The sequence below is a fragment of the Epinephelus moara genome, chromosome 6 (assembly GCF_006386435.1).
Source record: "Epinephelus moara isolate mb chromosome 6, YSFRI_EMoa_1.0, whole genome shotgun sequence".
Taxonomy (NCBI): Eukaryota; Metazoa; Chordata; class Actinopteri; order Perciformes; family Serranidae; genus Epinephelus; species Epinephelus moara.
Genome location: NC_065511.1, coordinates 22,818,198 through 22,837,527, shown reverse-complemented (window position 1 = coordinate 22,837,527; position 19,330 = coordinate 22,818,198). Strand labels below are relative to the sequence as shown.

At 41.3% G+C, this 19,330-nt stretch overlaps 3 protein-coding genes and 1 long non-coding RNA gene across 5 annotated transcripts; 1 reads left to right on the top strand and 3 right to left on the bottom strand.

Annotated features, from left to right (window-relative positions):
- Positions 1-1,893: 1,893 nt before the first annotated feature.
- On the bottom strand, positions 1,894-3,935 carry hoxa2b (homeobox A2b). Its single transcript, XM_050047634.1, has 2 exons — positions 3,249-3,935; positions 1,894-2,786 (listed from the first exon to the last, which is right to left on the bottom strand). The coding sequence occupies exons 1-2, from the start codon at positions 3,628-3,630 to the stop codon at positions 2,098-2,100; spliced, it is 1,071 nt and encodes a 356-aa protein (XP_049903591.1). The 5' UTR covers positions 3,631-3,935; the 3' UTR covers positions 1,894-2,097.
- A 473-nt stretch (positions 3,936-4,408) lies between these two features.
- Positions 4,409-6,016, top strand: LOC126392307 (uncharacterized). 2 transcript variants are annotated; one of them, XR_007570160.1, is made up of 2 exons: positions 4,409-5,106; positions 5,744-6,016. It is a non-coding gene; the product is annotated as an uncharacterized LOC126392307 (long non-coding RNA). The 2 variants fall into 2 exon arrangements; XR_007570161.1 differs by having other exon boundaries at positions 5,736-6,016.
- Positions 6,017-9,776: 3,760 nt separating this feature from the next.
- On the bottom strand, positions 9,777-12,915 carry hoxa9b (homeobox A9b). Its single transcript, XM_050046842.1, has 2 exons — positions 11,089-12,915; positions 9,777-10,602 (listed from the first exon to the last, which is right to left on the bottom strand). The coding sequence occupies exons 1-2, from the start codon at positions 11,603-11,605 to the stop codon at positions 10,364-10,366; spliced, it is 756 nt and encodes a 251-aa protein (XP_049902799.1). The 5' UTR covers positions 11,606-12,915; the 3' UTR covers positions 9,777-10,363.
- Positions 12,916-13,554: 639 nt separating this feature from the next.
- hoxa10b (homeobox A10b) lies at positions 13,555-16,028 on the bottom strand. The gene is made up of 2 exons (XM_050046840.1): positions 15,220-16,028; positions 13,555-14,253 (listed from the first exon to the last, which is right to left on the bottom strand). Exons 1-2 carry the CDS (start codon positions 15,992-15,994, stop codon positions 13,979-13,981), a joined length of 1,050 nt encoding a protein of 349 aa, XP_049902797.1. The 5' UTR covers positions 15,995-16,028; the 3' UTR covers positions 13,555-13,978.
- Between the last annotated feature and the right edge of the window lie 3,302 nt (positions 16,029-19,330).

Below are 19,330 nucleotides of genomic sequence, written 5' to 3'. Positions count from 1 at the left end.
TTGACCCCATGTGTGTGCATGTGTGTGTGTGTGTGTGTGTGTGTGTGTGTGTGTGTGTGTGTGTGTGGAGAGAGGGGGGAATTTGCTGGCACAGTGTTGTATCTAGTTTCCCATAAAGCTTCATCTACTTTTCTGTCATTTAACACACTCCTCCCTGCGTTGGGTTCCTTCCCCTTTTCACCACTCCTTTCATGTTGGTAAAGCACTCACTGCACAAAGGCACCAAACTCTTTTATGTAACCACAATTAACAACATTGAATAATCAAGTGCATGAATTATGTAATGATTAAATATGCACATTGCAGCTGTCTTGGTGACATCAGTAAATTAAGGGAGAATGGTGCAGCGTGCTCTCAAATTATAAACTCTTTTTTAAATAGTAGATATCTTGATAAGTCCTATTTGTGGTTAGTCTAGCCTGCAGACATTGTGGACACTGACATGTGCTCGTGCTATTTATAATGAGCTCAGTGGCTTCAGCATCAAACCATATCTGACTGCCTCTCTGCCTCCTGGGCTTTCCAGACTTTCCCCTTTCTATTTTTAAAATGATAAAAATCAGCCATCAATTATGACTAAACCTCAGAAGGAGAAGCAGTTCAACACCTCACCTCACCTTTTTATATTTTATTGTTATTGCTGTGAGGTTCCGAGTCACACCGCACAATCCTGAGAGCGGCACGATGAGTAGCCTACAGAGACACTGAGCCTATGAATGAATCACGTTGCCTGCAGAAACTGGTCAGAATAATTGATCCGTGTGATTGTTAATCTTGTGATTCCTGGAACAATCTCTGGCTTTTCATCGACCACTTTCCCCTAAAAATTTAATAACTGTGTCCTAATGAAGAAACAGAGACCACAGCTGTGTCACTGTGGCTTCTGTGCGTGTGTGTGTGAGCCGAGGCTCAACTGGTCGCTGTGAATTCCTTCAGCAGGAAACAGGAACGAGCCGTTTGGTCCAAATCAACAAACATTTACCTTTGTATAATATTTTACTATAAATTAATGTTATAAATAGCCTGCATTCTTTTATTTGTCTGAAATCTATTTTAGCCACTGGTTACAAAACTATTGAATTCTAATGTACACCAATTTGAAATAAAAAAAACCTCTTACGTAGGCTGATTTATAATTAACCTTACATAATTATAAATCATAAAAAGTTTTTTTGATGAAAAAACAATAGCTTACAAGGCGCGATTCTTAATTCAAAAAGATTGTATTACACTGCGGATCAGGCTATAAACAAGCACCCTCAGTGCTGTGAGTTTTATAGGCAATAAAATTTAATTAGAGAGCCAAGAAAAGTCATAGCTTTTGGCCTGGGACTCCTAGCAGGCAATTCTCACTGCAAATGTTCTTTTTCTGGGTTTCAACATGCGGGGGTAATGAATCTGCTCCGGTTTTTTTTTTCTCCTCTGCTCAGATAAATCACTGCGGTCTGTAAGCATGGTCACAGTGGGGAAAAAAACTCGGCTAAACCTGTAAGAATAAACAAATATTCTAAAAATGGAAAGCAACTATATAAAGTTTTAAATTCATGTCACTTGCATTTTATTTGTATTTCATTCCACTGCATCTATTTGGCTGATTGTTTTTGGGGAAGTTTGACATTATAAAATCAACAGCGTCTTTAAACAAGAACATTAATTTAAAGACTATAATTTAGAAAATATCCCGTGGCTTTTAATTTAAACCGTTTATATTATCCTTATTTAAATACTGTGAGAGAGTCTATTCAGCATTATGAATTATGCATGAACATAATTCATTTCTCTCATGCCCAATATTGGTACATATATATCTTTTTATGTCTTAATGTATATATAATCGATGAGCTCTCCAAACGTTCTTGCTGTGAAATAAGACAATAGCGCGGCTGATTGCAATCAATGTAAAGTTTTATTTCAGGAAAAATATTCTGCTCAGTTATAGTCAAAATCCATATAAAAATAAACTCTCCTCTCGCAGCCTGTGATGGAATAAACAGCCCATTTAGGCTCAATTTTTGCTTTAACTTACCTTGTTTGTGAGATATTAATGCTAAAACTGATAAACTGAACACATGTCTGAGTTCAAATAAAACAAATGTTTCAATAGCTCATGTTCTGCAGGTCGATTGTTGTGAGTGTTTCTGAGAAAAGGTCAAAAGTTTCGGATGATAGAGGAAGGGGACTCGGTGCAGAATCTGACAAACTTGGTGAGAAAGAGGAGGAGGATGAGAAAACTTGGAAATCCTGCAAAGAGACGTCCAGGCCCGGGGAATGATCATTGTCCGGGCCTATTGTTGACACGCAGATAGGAACAGTGGGAGCCGAGTTAGGAAAATGTTTCAGATTTTTCTCATTGCTGTTCAAAGGTGCAACAGCCGGGCTTTGGTTCTCCCCATTGTGCCCGTTCTGACAGTGTTGTGAGGTTAAGGTATTCTGGTGGAAATACCTCTCCCTTTCCAGGAGCGTCCCGGCAGCGCTGCTGTCCTCCGCCTGCTCAAACTCGTCCTCCGGCCCGTCGTCCAGGCAAGCGTATTTCCCCTCACTGTCCCGGTTCTCCTTGCAGTGCGTCTGCCTCTTGTGCTTCATCCGCCTGTTCTGAAACCACACTTTCACCTGCTTCTCCGTTAAATCCAGCAGAGCAGCTATTTCCACTCGCCTCGGTCTGCACAGGTATTTGTTGAAATGAAACTCCTTCTCCAGCTCCAGAAGTTGGGTGTTGGTGTACGCAGTCCTCAACCTCCGGGATGCCGCTCCACCGCCAACACCAACCTCTGGTACCTCTGGTGAACCTAGAAAAAAAATAAACCAAATATTATTATTTTTTTAATCTCAGAGAAGGTGGAGAAAAATAAAACAGCAACACAGTTGTGAGTGGAGGAAAACAAGCTCTATGGGGTGAAACTTGTGGCAAGCAAGCGCCGGGACCGGGAAGATTTATGGGCCCCAGGCAGAATATGATGGGTCTGCGTGGACAGGACAGGACGGAGGGTGAAGATTAATGAACATGCCAGCTGCTGGCCCGTGTAAGAATAATCTATCACTCTCCATTACTGTCAAACATTAACACTCTTACACTGCATCACAAGTCAGTGCGTTACTTGATGAGATTAAGCATGCTTAAATCAAAATCCTATACTGGCTTAAAGGGACGCCCACGTTGCACAAGGCCCGGGATGCAGCTCCTTGCTGAGGGGGAATCCTCAGACAATGAGGAGCCTTTTACATGGAGGTTATTAATCATCATGTCTTGCCTTGGGGGGAGAAGTAGAGTGGTGAGGAGTCAGTCGTTGTCGCAGAGGAAGAAGCAGCAGCAGCAGCAGCAGTCTGGTTTCTCTTGATGCTTTTCTTCTCCTTCATCCACGGGTACTCCGGGGGTAGGGATGCAGCCTGCAGCGGGCTGCAGCCTCTCAGAGCCTGCTTTGAGCGGCTGTGGCGTGGGTGGATGCCCGGATTCAGGCCGGGGATGGTCTGCTCAAAAGGAGGAGGAATCAGTGTCGACTGTGAAAGCGCCGAGCTCTTGATTGATGAACTTTGAAATGCATCACCGACAGGGTTAGTGAGAGATGTCAGGCACTCAGCGAGCGACGGCTGGCTGTTGATAAAACCACTTTCTCGCCCAAATTCGTAATTCATCTCCTCCCGCTTGTCTCGAAAACTCGCTGATTTTTTTTAAAAAGTGAATTCAGATTAATAAGCAGTTTATTGTCATAAACTACTAAACTGGATATAGTCGTATGGAGACCTCTATGCCATAAACTATTGCTTTCATGAGGACATGGTTGGAATTAGCCCGTGCTGCTTGTCACATGATTGCATCTGCCCAATGACAATTTGGGGTTTTTATCAAAAGAAGCCACTGTCCCCTGTGATTGATCGAGAAAGTCGGAGGGGTAACGCCTCGTTTCGGGGGTAGGGGTTGCTTTATTTACACATTTTTTTGGGGTCAGTTTGTTCACCACTGCCTGCCCCCCCCCCCCACTCAAACACACACACTCTCCACCCCCACCGCCCCCCCCAAAAAACGTGCTTTCTTTGCGCGTTCACGCAGTCTGCCGTACGATTACGCGCGTGTGTGCATTTATTTGTAGCGTGGCACCCCACAAATCATTTCAGCAGTCACATTTGTGTCTCGTAATGCGGCGACGCCCACAGTCGTTATCAGTGCCAAGGCGTTAATCTTGAGACTTTGTTGAAGGTGTGCTTGGAGAGGAAAAGCTGCACCAGACATCCGACAACATGTCCACCCCTCCCCCAACACACACATACACACACACAGAGGGAGAGAGAGAGAAGGAGAGAGATGATTTTTTTTATTAGATTTCATGTGATTTTGAGTTCATCCCATTCTGGCGCATTTGGATCTGTAGTTAGTCTGCCTAATAATACATTATGTTATTACAGGTAACTTTATCATTGAAGTCTTTACAATATATCCCCTGAATGAAGTATAAATGGATGAAAGCAGTTTTGGATACTTAACGATCATTTGTCTCCATTTTACAGTTTATAGCTCCCTGCCCCACATCCCATTTCATTTATTTTATTTCACCTATAGGGATAATGTTGACCTAAGCCATCATCCTTACACCTCAGCATTATTGGTTATAACATAGCGGAGAGCAGAAATGATTTGCCACTGTAGTGTGAGGCAGAGGAAAGGTGGGGATCTGATGGCTGTTTATTGCTCAGGCTCTAAACAAAGAGCCCTGGTAGCCTGCGTGTGATCAATCTTTCTCGCCAAAAGGTCTGACAGCTCCCTGCCCTAAGAACACATTTAAACCATCTAACACTCCCTTAGATCATATATGGCCAGGAAGAGGACAGCCACTCTCTAGGTGAGCTGTAGGAGAAGTTTTCAATTTAGAAATGTAGGGATTTCTTATAGAGGCGCGGATGAGACGCACGGCCATTACGCACAAATCTTTTCTTTTTTTTGCTCACTCGCTCGATAATGAATCAAAAATCCATCTAAAGGCGAAACTCTGTCGCTTTTTCGTTTCCAAAAGGGACTTTACAGACACAAAGAAAACGCAGAGGAGAGGAGAGGACTTGGTTAGTGGTATAGAAACGAACGGAGCAGCTTTTACATAGGATCAATTGTTTGCTGAGGTGAGTGGGTGTTGGCATTCAGCAGAAATCCCATTAAGTCTCATACCTTTGTTTTTCTCTGGCCTGTTCGGTTTCTAGAATAATTCTGTTTCACTATAATTGTTTGAAATGTTTAATTTTAATTCATATAACTGTGTATTTTGACTTATTTTTATTTGTAAGGATGTACTGTGAATATAATACAGATCCTGTGAACGAATGATATCCGAATACAGTCTGTAATATTAGACTATAACTGAAAACAACTGGCTTAATCATTTTAATTTCCTTATATCTTATTATTAATTGCTACTAATTTAACCGAATTCCATGTGTGCTAATTGTTATGCGTTTATGGTTATTCCTGCAAAGTATCACCTAAACTAACCACATTAATTTACTGTTTATTCTTGTTAGAATATGCAGAAGATTATCTTTTATATAGAAATATATTGTATAAATATAACCTGGACAGAGTATAGATTTAAATCGAGGTGTAAAAACAGAACAATGACACAAGGAGAACAAGAGCCTTCTGAAAAATAAATAAATAAACCTCAATATTTATCAGAACCTGAACGGATCCTGACGCTTATTGGAGATTTTATATTGCAGATTAATTTTGATTTTTGTCTTCTTCTTTTTCGGAGCTGTGCAGACATAAAGCCGCATTTTGCAACTTGCTGCAGGGATGCAGACAGAGGACGGTGTCTGGAGGAGCTGTGAGGAGGAGCTGCGCGTTTCCCGTCTGTTCTGAGACAACAAGAGACATCTGGGGAGCAAGCAGGCCAAACCTGCCACCACTGTTGTTTTCTGTTAAAAAAAAAAAAAATTCAATCAGCTTACAGCCTAAACTGTGGAATTATCTCCATTTGTAGTGAGTGTGACTCAAATGTTTAACCGGACTTTAAAATAAATAATTGCACAATTATCACATGTGCATCTGTTTTATTTTTTAGTGTGTGGTGGAAAATATTTTTGCAATTACACGACTGTTGCAATTATAATACAGTTATTACACACTCTGCACAAGAGAGGTTATGTAATATTTGGAATTATATTTAAAAAAAAAAAGACTAAAAGTGTTTATTGCATATTTTATCCGTCATTAACGCTGCGTAATATCACATATCACACTATATTCTGACTGTGAGGGGAAAAAAATACAGCAGCACATTCAAGCTGCACACAGTCCTTCTGGAAAACACATTTAACGTCGAGCCGTGTGTGTGTGTGTGTGTGTGTGTGTGTGTGTGTGTGTGTGTGTGTGTGTGTGTGTCCTGGAAACAAAGCAGTGTTCACGACAGGATTTTCACATTATACGTTTATTTATTGAGCTCCCTGGATTCATGAGAAGATTTGACAGATACTTCAGGCGCGTTAAAGGGCCGCAAATCAAAGTGTTTTGCACGTCGACATGTGCAGATATATCCTGATAAAAACACAGATACGGTCATTCTGGGTGCTTTCTTTTCCCAAAGCCTCTCAGGAAATCAAAGAAGACAAAATAATGAAACATGTAGGATCATAACAAAGGAATATAAAAGATACCCACCCACGCAAGAGACGAGCAGCCTGTCTGTCACATCTCTGCCTCTTTGGTTCAAGTTGCTCAGTTGCCCTGTAAAATTGATAGGAACATTGTTTAAGGAAGGATTTAAAACAGATAGCATATTTTTTAACTGATGTGAGGTTGACAAAAATAATAATAATGCAGGAAAATGTATTAGGGAGTGTAACACGTTGATAGAAAAAACAAACTCCAATCTAAAAGAGTCTGTTTCCTTTGAAAACTACATTCATTTTCAAAATCCATACATGTTGTTCCAATGGTCTAATACAGTTAAAAAAAATGAGTAAACATGAACAACTTTCTCCCCAAATCCCAAAACTAACTGGAGTGCTAATACTAATCTGTGATGTCATCAACAAAGTCTGGAGCTGCTCCATAGACAATGAACTGGTAAAGATAGATGACACTGAGAGCAGCCAGAGAAATGTTCTGACTATGAGGGTACATTTTCCGTTTCAGAGCTGAGAACACTACAATACAATAAAGATTATTTGGGTATGAAAAAGAAAATAAACATTTTGTGGGTCCACAAAATCAGCCTCCCATTCATTGCCAATGGAGCAGCTCCAGTCTTTATACTTGATGACATCACACATTTGAGACTTCTCTGGTTTCTGGCTTTGAGGGAGAGTAGCTGGTGTTCACAACTTTGATACACTTTCCCAGGCCGTGGGAATAACATATAGGAATTCCTAATTTAGGTGGTGTTCCCCTTTAATCTGATGAGTAATCCCACTATCTACAACAGCAGACTATAGCAGCAGTGAAGCTAAGTGGATGAAACAGGCTCTCCCATGTGCTCATGACTTTACTCCCCTGAACTTCTCCTCCAGAGTTCACTCGTGGCCTCCTCTGTCACCAGCGGTGTCATGAGGTTTGATGTATAGGGGTCCTGAGAGGTCACCGCAAATGGCATCCAAGCAACTTTCTGTTTTCCTGCAGCGCAGCTTCTCCACTGGTCGTAGCTATCCATCCAAACATTCATGTGGGATCAGACAGGAATGCCACCTACGCACAACACTACACTGAAGAGACATCACTGACAGACTGTGTAGTGTAATATATATAAAGTAATGTCACTATTTCAGCATGCTTATCTTTACAGTTTTCCCCGAAAATGTATAAGAGGCTTAATGAGCTGCATGTGGGTGACCTTTAGGGGTGAGTGGGGCGGGGAAAGGGTGAGGTTTAGGGGGGAGTGTTGAAGGAAACCAGGAAGGGAGGGAAGGTTTGGGGTATCTCACACTTTGTAGGACCTCAAGTTCATCGCTCAGTTGGAGTCCAGTGAGGTCCTGTGCAGCTCCTGGAAAAAAGGGAAGTGATGACATGACTGTGGAAACTTGTGTGTGTGTGTTTGTCATCATGTCACCTCAGCCATGATCAACACAGCTCAAATTATCTGTAGGTCCTTATATATATTTAAGTGTTCACAATGTATTGATTCCATAGATATAAAATAAGGTTTGCCTTTTTAAATCAATTTAATCTGTGATTCTTGAGTGTTTAGTGTAACATTCATTTCATAGCTTCTTCTAAGCCATTCAGAAGCATAACACAGCCATTTGATAAACAGTTACACTAAAATAAAACGTAAAGTACGTGAAGTACAGATTTTAAAGAGCAGTTTATGTCATAATATAGCACCAGGAAATGAAACACAACACGCTGCAGGGTTAGATGTTTTGAAAGCGACACACTGCAGGTCTGAATGGAGTGGGGAGTGGTCTTGGTGTGCCATGAACGCATCATCCAGTTTGAACATTGTTCTTCAGATGAGCCGCTGCCTCCACCTGCTGGCGGTCAGAGCACAGCAGCACCGCTACGTCCTTTATTTCCCACAACCTATGAGCAGCACTCAGATCAGCACAGAGCTCTGACACCATCATCAGGACACAGTGTTTGTCCCACTTTAAGTTTTTGGTGTTTTTGTTTGTTTGTATTTTTTAAACATAATTGGTGTAATTTTCTCCTTGTTCATCTGATAAAGTGATGCATGTTGTGTAATTTAATTTGGAAACTGTTTCAGTGTGTGGAGCATGTTGTTGTGTGAGTGTGTCTGTTGTCCTGACAGCTATGTGGCTGCACAAAACAACAAACGGATGCTTCTGCACTGAGACAGACTAATTGTTGGTAGACGGTTGTAAAGTAATTAGACGTTTTAGGACAGACCCATCTGCAGCCCTGCCATTCCCTCCACCTCTCCACCTCTCGTGTGTGTGTGTGTGTGTGTGTGTGTGTGTGTGTGTGTGTGTGTGTGTGTGTTATCCCAGTGCTTCAGACCCATCTTGAAAACAATATCACATATTTGACTGTTTGCCCGAGCCTCATTAGAAATACTGCTTTACTGCTGTCACTGAGCCTCTACATGCTTTGCTGTTTTCGCACCTTATTAACAGTCCAGGCTGTGGTTTACTACAGAGGGGCATCTAGTCTAGTTTGTGGGTTTGTGGGCCGTCCAAAGGCCGAGAATGTCCTGAAAAGTACTGCATATACATACATGCTGCGGTCCAGACAACAATATTGTGCAAAATAACCTAACATTCTTTTGTGACTGTGTATTTGAAATTGTTGCATCATTGTGTTGTTGGTTTGCTTCCTCAAGATACTCACATACACTTTAATCTCTGTGAAACTTTTTTATCTTTTCAGATTTAAAGTCCAAGAATATCCAAAAATATTTATCTAATTTCCATCCATATACTTTATATTTATTTCAACAGTATGCCTCGACTCTATAAAAAATAAAAAGTTATTGGCCACGTTACAATCAAATAAAGATTCCGCTCACATTTTTACAACAATATTATTGTAATATATAAATATTATTGTTAGAAAAGCAGCTTCATGCCAGTGAGGTGGGAAGCAAAGCCTTTTTGAGAGGAGAAAAAATATCTGTTCAGGCCTGGGAAGTTTTTCTGTGGCTTATTTGGGCTGTTTGCGCCATAAAGCTTGGTGGTTACAAGCAAGAGAGGACGTAGTAATAGTGTGTTTTTTCTGAAATAAAAACAAAGTTTTCAGTTTAGTCATTTGTAATGAAAAAAGCTGAAATATGAATATTTTTTGTCGAAATAGTTTTGAAATTTTGAAGGTAAAAAGAGCAGTGAATTGTGGAGGGAACATGCTAATAGTAGTTCTTAATGTAAAGTGTGTATTTTGCTAAAAATGTGTTAAAAATATGTGTTTTAATATTAAGCAAAAATGATAACAAACAAATAAGCCACATAATTTTCTTATGTGCTAAACAAACTACTCTTTATTTTGGATGAAACCAGGAACGACGAGGTATTCGAAGTGTGCACAGTGTTTTCACAAATGGATCAAAAACCTGAAAGGTTAAAAAACATCTAAATTGCAAAAACTAAAATAACTTAATGCAAATAGGTAGCAGAAAGACATTCAGGTAGTCAAGGATCAATTCATGCAAATAACAAATGGCCTATAGTTAATAACTATTCCTGTGCGCCAAGTACAAGACATCTACACTCTGACGAGACACTGTGTCCTCTCACAAACATGAAACACTGGATCTCACAGAGGAGAGAGAGAAAAAAACATCCAGCATGGTTTTTAACAACACAAACTTTACAACAACATGTGTAACAGGTCAGGAATATTAAAGACAGACCCCCCTCCCTTCTTCTTCCTCCCCCTCTTGCTCCTCTTCCTCCTCCTCCTCCTTCTAATCCACCATCAGTCCAATACCAGTTAACTGTCTCTCCGCCGGTCTTTGTTTTCTTTCTTCATCTTCATCCTGCGGTTCTGAAACCAGATTTTCACCTGTCTCTCGGTCAAACTCAGGACTCTCGCTACTTCGTATCTACGATCCCGGGGGAGGTACATGTTAAAGAGAAACTCCTTTTCCAGTTCGAGGATTTGATGCTTTGTATATGGACAACGCTTTTTTCTGGTGGGCTTTGCGTGAAGCCAGTTGGACGATGGGTTATCTGGAAATAGGAGGGGGGGTCAAAACCATGAGACAGGAGAGTTAATCCTCTCAGAATAAGACTCAGAAACAAGAGTGGTGTATTGAATTTGCAGTTTGGGGATGGATATGCTTCTCCTGGCAGGATTAGGAATTATTTTGGTTTATTTTCACTGCATGAGGATTTGAGGATTGAGGATAGCAAATGCCTCACCAAATTCCTTTGATTTTTTTGTGTGTAATTATGCAGTAAATTGTATCAATCACACTTAGGAATATGCATCCTATTTTAACAGAAGGTCATGTCACTTATAGCCATAAGGTTATTGTATGTCTTTGAGCTTAAACACTATTTAATATATAAATGTTGTACCCATTTTTGTACTAAACCAAACATGTGACATCCAAAACAATTCCTTCACATCCTCAAGCAATTAATGCCACTTTTTAGTCATCCAAATCATGCCATAAAGTGACCAAAATCAAATAAAACCACTGCATCACTCACTTGCATCTATTTCCCTCTTGTCCTCTGCTGACGGGCTCTCCTCAGTAGCTTTAGACGCGGATGTGGTTTCACAGGGAATCTCCGCAAGGGATGCTCCGTTTTCAATGTCAGACAAAAGAGGTGTGTGCGTCTCCAAAGTTGTGCATTCAGCACTCCCAATCAGGGGCTCGGGTTTGATCTCATAATGCATGGCTGTCGATGGTAATCCCGTCAAACACAGAGACGCAGACACCGGATCCAACGCCCAGGAGCGCGTAAACATGCCATCGCTGTCCCCGCTCGTGTAATGGTGATGTATATAGGTCGGAGCGGCTGTGTTCGGAGGGTGAGCCGAGATGGGACTCCACGATCCACCAAAAATAGAAGATTTCGCCTGCAAAGGGCAAGATTCCTGTCCGCCATATTCGGTGAGCATCGCCTGCTCCACCCCTGCAGTTGACGGGTATCTAGGTGCCATATCTTCCTGCTCGGGAAGAACAGGCGGCTCAACATAGTAACTCGCTCCTAACGTCGACATTATGAAAATGCAAAAGGAAAAAAAAAAACGCGTTAGAGTGTTGCAATGTTTAGAAAAAACAGATTCATTGCATATAATGTGCTGCTTTCCTGCACCAGCTAGGGGCTCAATGCGTCCAGCAAGTTGAACCTTGCCCAAGACTGGATAGGGCGCCCCAAACACGTGACCGTGGGACAGAACAATAAATAATAAATCAGCCTGCTGCTCAACTAAATGGCCACCATTTTCCCCACCATATTTTAATAGCAAGTCCCCGCGCCTTTATTGGGGAATATTTCGTTTTATAAGCAATAAACGTTATGATTTTTGTGAAGAGATCTCATGTTGGTGTAATCGGATATAGTTGTGATAAAAAGGAGCAGGGGTGTTACTTTAAAGCCACTATTTGTGAAATCACCTAACAACTTTCCCTCAGATAGTTTTACCTAACAGGATTATTTATTCTCCAAAATATAAAACTGATAGTAATTTAATGACCTCCATCTGTAAGCCTCACACTTTGGGAATGTATTTCTGCTTCTTGTTAGTGGCTTTTATTTAAAAAAAATTCAGGACTTTTTTAAAGCATTACTGGAGTTTACAATATCAAAACATATTAAGGGACATTTTCTAATATGCGCACTGCTGTGTCTGCAGGGTTGTGCAGACACAGCTTTGAAGGCAATCTAAAACGGAAAGTGGGGTGAGGTTATTTGGGTGCTATATAACAGTCATTTTTATCACGGGCAATTGGGTTGTTTTTCTTAAGGTTACAACCTGGCTGTCTAAGCTAAATATCACCAATAAAGCTCAGCCTTTGTGTCCTTTCTCTGGCGCAAGCAGACGCATCCGGCATTTCCTACGGCGAGGCAACTGGCAGACTGCAATGATCATAACCGAGGCCTTGTCTGTCCTTTACTCCTCTCCTGGACACATACAAGCCCTAATCCTTTCATTTCCAAGCTTGAGTCTTTACTTCCGGCTGTCCGGATCACACAGAGACGCTTTAAAATCCTCTGCAGAGATAGTTTTAAATTACAGACATGGTGAAAACTTTGTATCTCTTGGATTAAATGTAACCAGACATAACAGAATGCAGCGTAATCATAAAAACTCACAAGACCAAAAACAGAAAAAAATCATATTTAAAGTTGCTTTTACGCACAACAATAAAACACTTTATTGCACTTTTTGGAATAATAATGTTTTATGTGTTTGACGCAGTCTGCGCCAAATTATTAATAAATTCGACCAGTAATTAATAGTGATTCACTTTTCATGATGCGACGAGTTTTACTGAGGTAATCAAGGCAGTTTCGTGTTGTGGGAGAAATATAATAGCCCAACAACATGAGACTACCTAAACCACTCAACAGCACGCTCTCCTCTTCGGGGATATCTGTTAAGATGTGTTTTTAGTGTTTGCAGGGTGAAGAAATTATGTACTTTTCAGTATAAAAGTTGTAACAGAATTTAAGAAAACTGTAAAGGCGCAGAAGATAATATTTTAATCATGATCTGATGAGTGCGGCAATTCCCAAATTGTTTTGGACAGGACAGGCAGTCCAGATGCGTCGCTACCTTTACCATAAAATTAAACATTTTACCATTTTAAAAATAGTGTTTGTCTTCGTTTCTGCAAAAAGGACCCACTTTTTCCACGATTTAAAATATTTCTAAAATAATAATAATGTTAAAAAAACACTGTTCCTCCACTCGGTGTGTGGTTTACATTTAAGTCTGATGTCAAGGACAAAAAGCAACGAAGTGTGCACAGCCGCCAGACACCTATTACAGGCCTAAACTATGAAGAACATCGCCCTCCACTACTGTAATAATATTTACTGTGCACAGAGCGGACCCTGTCCAAAACACAAAGGCATTAGCACCATGCACTGTACCTGTGCCAACTTTAAGATTTAAACAGCGCGCAGCTTCTAGTCTGTCCTGCTGAATGAAATAAGAAGTCTGCAGTTGCAGGGATGGTTTTATTAATTTGACCAGCAAAATGTGCAAATATTCATCAGACCTCTTGGGCTCCTTAGCTGTCACATAAAGGTCTACATGTAACTGTAACACAAGTATCCCAAGGGTTGGTCCAGCATGCAAATTCCAATGGTTCACTCAGGTTGACTATACAGTATGTACAAGCCTGAAGCTCTGAAACATTGTGGTCACATTCTGAACAGTTTCAACACAACTTTACAAATGTAGCCATTTATAAATACATATCCACGACAAAAAATAAAACAGACGTGAAAATTAGAAAGAACAACAATCAATAAGTTAGCAGTAGGGTCCTATTTTCCATGGACATTCTCACAGTTGGGTTGGGAGGCTCTGCACAGGCGCCCTTGCCATGGATGGAGGAGGGCGCCAAAGACGCAGACAGTCTCAAGAGAAACTGAAGTTGCTGGAGAGCTCTCGGATCCTATTCTCCCGGCTCATTTTTTTCAGTTTCATCCTCCTGTTTTGGAACCAGATTTTGACTTGCCTGTCAGTGAGGTGCACACTGCGGCTGATCTCCAGACGACGCTCCCTAGTCAAGTACATGTTGAAGAGAAACTCCTTCTCCAGCTCCAGAGTCTGGTGCTTGGTGTAGGGGCAGCGCTTCTTTCGGCCACTCTTAGCTGTGAGCCAGTTGGCCGTGCTTTCCATTTTTCCATCCCCTGTGATGAAAATGAAACATTATATTAGGCAACAGGTGTGATAGAAAAACAGCACCATACCAGACGGGAATCTGTTTTAGAAATTATAGGCGTAAAGATTCAAAATCCAAAATAAAGAAAACCTGACATGCCAAATTAATAAAGGTGTGTTTTTACTCTACAAGATTTGGTATTTAAATTCTACTGTTTCATCTGACACCTACTACACAGCCACACAGGATATAAATACCCGTATAATGACTGATTTTTGTGTTCTCTTTTATTTTTACTACCATTTTACGCACAGCTACACATCTATGTGGATAACGCATACAGCTGCAATTCAGCAATTTACCAGAAACTGCTATTTGCCCCGTTAAGCAGCCTGTGGCCAACTGCACCTTTATTAAGACATAAAACCTAGTCTGCACAGTCTGCTGATATTACAGCAGGGCCTGTGCCTTTGAAGAGCGGGCAACTGACACCAGAATCCTGCACTAGACAAATGGACACTGGATCCTCCTTTGCTGTTGCTTTAAATAAAACACTAATGAAACCCTGATAATACTCAAAAACACAAGAACAATTGATGTGCTTTTAATCATCAAATGGTCACACAGTTGCATGTTAAAATAAATCCACGAGGCCTGTTTGAATAGCATTGTAATAACGCACAACTACAGCAGCGTATTTGGGATCTAAAAGCAGCTAATAAAACACAATAGCTCTGCTCCTCGGCGCTGATTGGTGAAGTCACGTTCAATTTTACCTCATGCCCGATAAACCGGTAAATACCCGTTAAATGCACACCTGTGAGTGGCTGACTGTTGACCTAAATAACAATACACGACTATCAGCATTCATGCATTCATCTGTGGTTAGAAATAATTGGGTAAAAAAAACAATGGAAGTCTAAGAATTATACGCGCATGCCCCTTTATGTCGCCTGCTATCTCTGCAGCACAATCTCTACAATCGACTCTTCACCTTTGACGGGCTTTTCTGGACACTCCGCGCTGCAAGTCTCAGCGGGTTCAGGGGAAGATGAGCTTTCTGAGGAGAGGCGGCTGTCCTCCTCTCCGGCCGGGGCGCAAGGCGCAGGGACAGGCGCCTCCTCGTGGCTCTCCCTGCGCTCCGGCTCAGCAGAGGCAGTCTGAGGCTGAGAGGACTGGCTGTCCACGCGGGTAGGACGTTGCAGAGTAAATTGATTCATGTTTGGCTGGACATCATGGTAAAGCCTGGAGGACGCATATGTCTGAGACAGGCGGAAGTAGCCGGGGACTGGCAAAGATGTGCCGGTAACCGGGCATGATGCAGACGAGTAGGAAATGTCATCTACTGTTGCTCCTTTAGGGCATTTGTCAGACTCATAAAGGCAATAGGCGCTCTCCTCTTTTATATTCGGTGAGAATGAACACTGAGCCATATGCTGGCCGCTGGGCTGATCCACCCGACAGGATCTCGACGTTTCCAGCCACGTTTCCATCCCCTGAACATACGGAGCAGAAGACGGGATCACGCTTTGGGTGCTTGGCTCGTTGCGCTTACCGATCCCCGGGAAACAAGAGCCACCGGAGAGTCCATATGAATATTCCGACGCCGGTGGCAAATACACCCCGTTACTCTGGTAATATGAACCGCTGTCGGTTCTCACGTTGATTAAGGAGTCCACGAAAAACGAATTTCCAGCTTGGTTGTTGGGGCATGTCATCGTTGTGGTATAATTTGACGGAGGATGAAGATAGCCCTTTCTGGCTGACATTTCTTGTGCAAAACATTGCTGAATAATTACTGATACTCACGCTTCTCACTGTAGCCTGCAGCCAATTAAAACACCAGGCGACTACAGACTCCTCCCAGTCCGAGCAGGCAGCTCCACTGTGTCGTATATTTTGTTTTAGGCTAAGTAAAGAGAAAACTGTGGGGGGAAAGTGGTGCATCAGATGGGTTTAGGTAAATTCTTTAAATCTCAGTTGAATCTCACATCCTGAGCCTGGATCCTGTAAGCCCAGGGCTGCCTGTGTGAATTTAACAACAACAACCCCTATTTGACAACTCGGTTGCTGAAAGCTGTCCCTAACAATTATGTACAATGCATAGCTTTATGGCCACTTTTACAGCACTGTAAAAAATGAAGGGTGCCTCTGAGAAGCACAGGGTGCATCAAAGATCCAAAAAGGTCCTGTGTGACTCTTTGGTCGAGGGACTCTTAACCCTTGTTGTGCTGCTCTCGTGACTATTATTGAACTGTTTTTAAAATTCCTCATGGGCTGTCCAAAAACAGTGCAAACAGTCTTTCATGTCGCTACATTGCTGGTCAGACCAGTGCAAAGTCACTTCCTTTAGAGACCCTGGAGCTTATTTGACTGTGGTGTGAATATTGTGGGTGCAATAGCCATGATTGCGTCCAGACACCTTTTACTGCAAAGGCTCTGCTGAGCATTTAGAAAGGTGACATGCAGGCACACTGAAGTAAGCGCCACAGCTGAACAATGCCCTGGAGCTACATTTTCCTTAATGATCACTTAATATTGGCAAGACTGCAAGAAATGTAGGTCGTTACTGCTTGGATGACATTAGAACTTATTAATCTTGCTATTATCTCTTTACAGAGGCACTGGGAGTTTGTGCATGTCTCCACGTATTTACCTACTATCTATTAAGAAACACGCAAACACCTATTCCAAGGCCTACATACACATAACCACTATTTGTCTAAATTCAGTTTAAGATTAATTTGAAATCAACACCTAGTATCAAATTCACCCACATAGAAAATGCTCATTGCGCCCTTTACACTTGTTTTTATTTTATTTATTTTTATTTGTCCTTTTTACGAGATGTTTAAGGCCAACGCATCTGAGCTGTAGGTAATAGCGAAAATACCAACAATAATTGTAATAATAGTCTAAAAACTGGCAACCAGAAAGCAAAAAATAAATGAAAAATACATGCATAGCATGCAAAACACGAACATACTTCTATAACTTAAGGAGGCCTGATGTCATATGATAGACATTTTGTCCTAATTTAAAATACACAAGACAATTTTGTAAAACAAGTCCGTCGTGTAACTGAATAAAAATAAATGCTAGTCTTCATAATATAAAGCAAGCAACTACGAAACATAAATTATTAGCCTGGGCTGCTGCAATATTATTTTTTTTAAAGTCAGAAATACATTGACCCATGCCTCCTTCCTTAAAAGACAATAGTCAGGATTTTATAACGCAGGCCTATAGATTTAGATCAGCCTAAAGATGGCTCCAGAGGTGGGTGAAATACAACATCGGCTACCTCCATTTTCCTTTAAGTCTGGAGCCATAAAGTCTAGAAATCACAGTTACAGTTTATGTACAGCCATTTTATATGGCGTCAAACCTGCAGCATGTCTGGCTGCAATGAATGATAATAATCATTAACCCTACTGGATTATTTCCTGTGATGTTTCAATGTGCGCCGTGGGTGAGCTGCCCTTATATTATTATTGCCATAAAACTTTTTTTTATTCATTTAATTAATTTTGTTTTTTAAAAAAAATGTTAGAAAATTAATGAAAATCCCACAATGACTGTTGTGCGTCAAAATGTCTCTAACGGTGTCTATACGCGCACAATGACGCACACAAGTTACAACAAAACTGCATTTTAAGATCAAACTAAACAAATGGTGTGTGGGATAATCTGAGTTTTGTCATTTTCACAAGTTTACGTTGCTCACATAACGACTAAACAACATAAATCTATGGGTTAAGATGTATAAAATGAAGTATAAATTACGTGTTAAACTGTGTGGGGATTCTAAAAGTCAGTGAGCCACACAGTGTTTGTAATATAGGCCCTAGTGATCTTATTTCTTTGTGCGCATTAGTCACTCCAGGCCTATAAAATCTGCAAAACTGCAACCTGAGAACCTGCATTAAATTTGATGCTCACAGAGAAACAAACTGGCACAACTTACTTCTGGTAATTCTGCCAGTAGTGTTTGCATTACATCACAACATCTGTACCTTAAATGGAAAACAGCGTCTTGAGTTTTCAGTTGGAGATTAAATGGGATAAACTAGAAAAATAGACCTCCTTCCTTAAATGACATGAAGAAACCCCTGGTAGCCATAAAACGGACATGACAATATTTCTGTTCCTACCTTAACATTGAAATCCTGATGTGGTGACATATTTTAAAGCAGCTGAGCGGCGAGTCAAACTTCTTTTATATCTCAATTCACGGCAATGACATTGATCGGAGGAGCGCCACCCAGTGGACAGAGAACAGCAGGGCCTACAGTGCAACGCGACACAAACGCAGAATATTCCTACCGCGGTAAGATGCTGAAACAAATGACGCCGGAAAGGTCCGTGAACACAGGCTTTCAATGCTCCCAGCCGTTGTTTTTCAGCCCCTTAGTCACAGTTAATAACCTTGGTCTCAGACGCTTTATTGCACTACACTCCAAATGCTCCAGACGAATCCGCGTTTTATGGCCAAGTTACTGGAGCAACTGGGAGGATGTGCAGCAATCAAAGCGGAATTCCTGGGAGCCTCACAGGATGCACGGTATAAGGAAGGCATCAGGGCCCTTATTAGCTTATGGCAGGCCATTCAAGTTGTTTTCAACTGGGCCTGCTGGTGGATACAAAGCCTCCTGAAGCCAAAGTTTACCCATCTTTTTGTGCGCACGGGCTTCTTTTGACCTTCATTTGCAGGTTAACATAAATCCTCATAGTCTCAGTTCATATTTAGCATCATACTGATGTGAGGTATTTGGATTAAACCACTCCAGATGATAAATACATACCCATATATGACTGAGTTATCTAGAGTCCGCCCCTTTATTTACCCCAATGTCACTGCCTGATGGGTCAGCTGACTTTGAGTGGATGAAATGAAGTCTTTGAGAAACTTTGCGAACAAAGTCACGAACATAGATACATAACTTTTGGAAGGAGGCGGCCTGTTATATCTACAGGCATTCAAACAAGTGTCAAGATCGTTTCAGTGGGCCTAACACGCATGTTAGGTCACATCTCAGCCTCTCCTCATCGACAACAGCAAAATGAATGAACCCTTTGTAATGGATATCAAACAATAGCTGCAG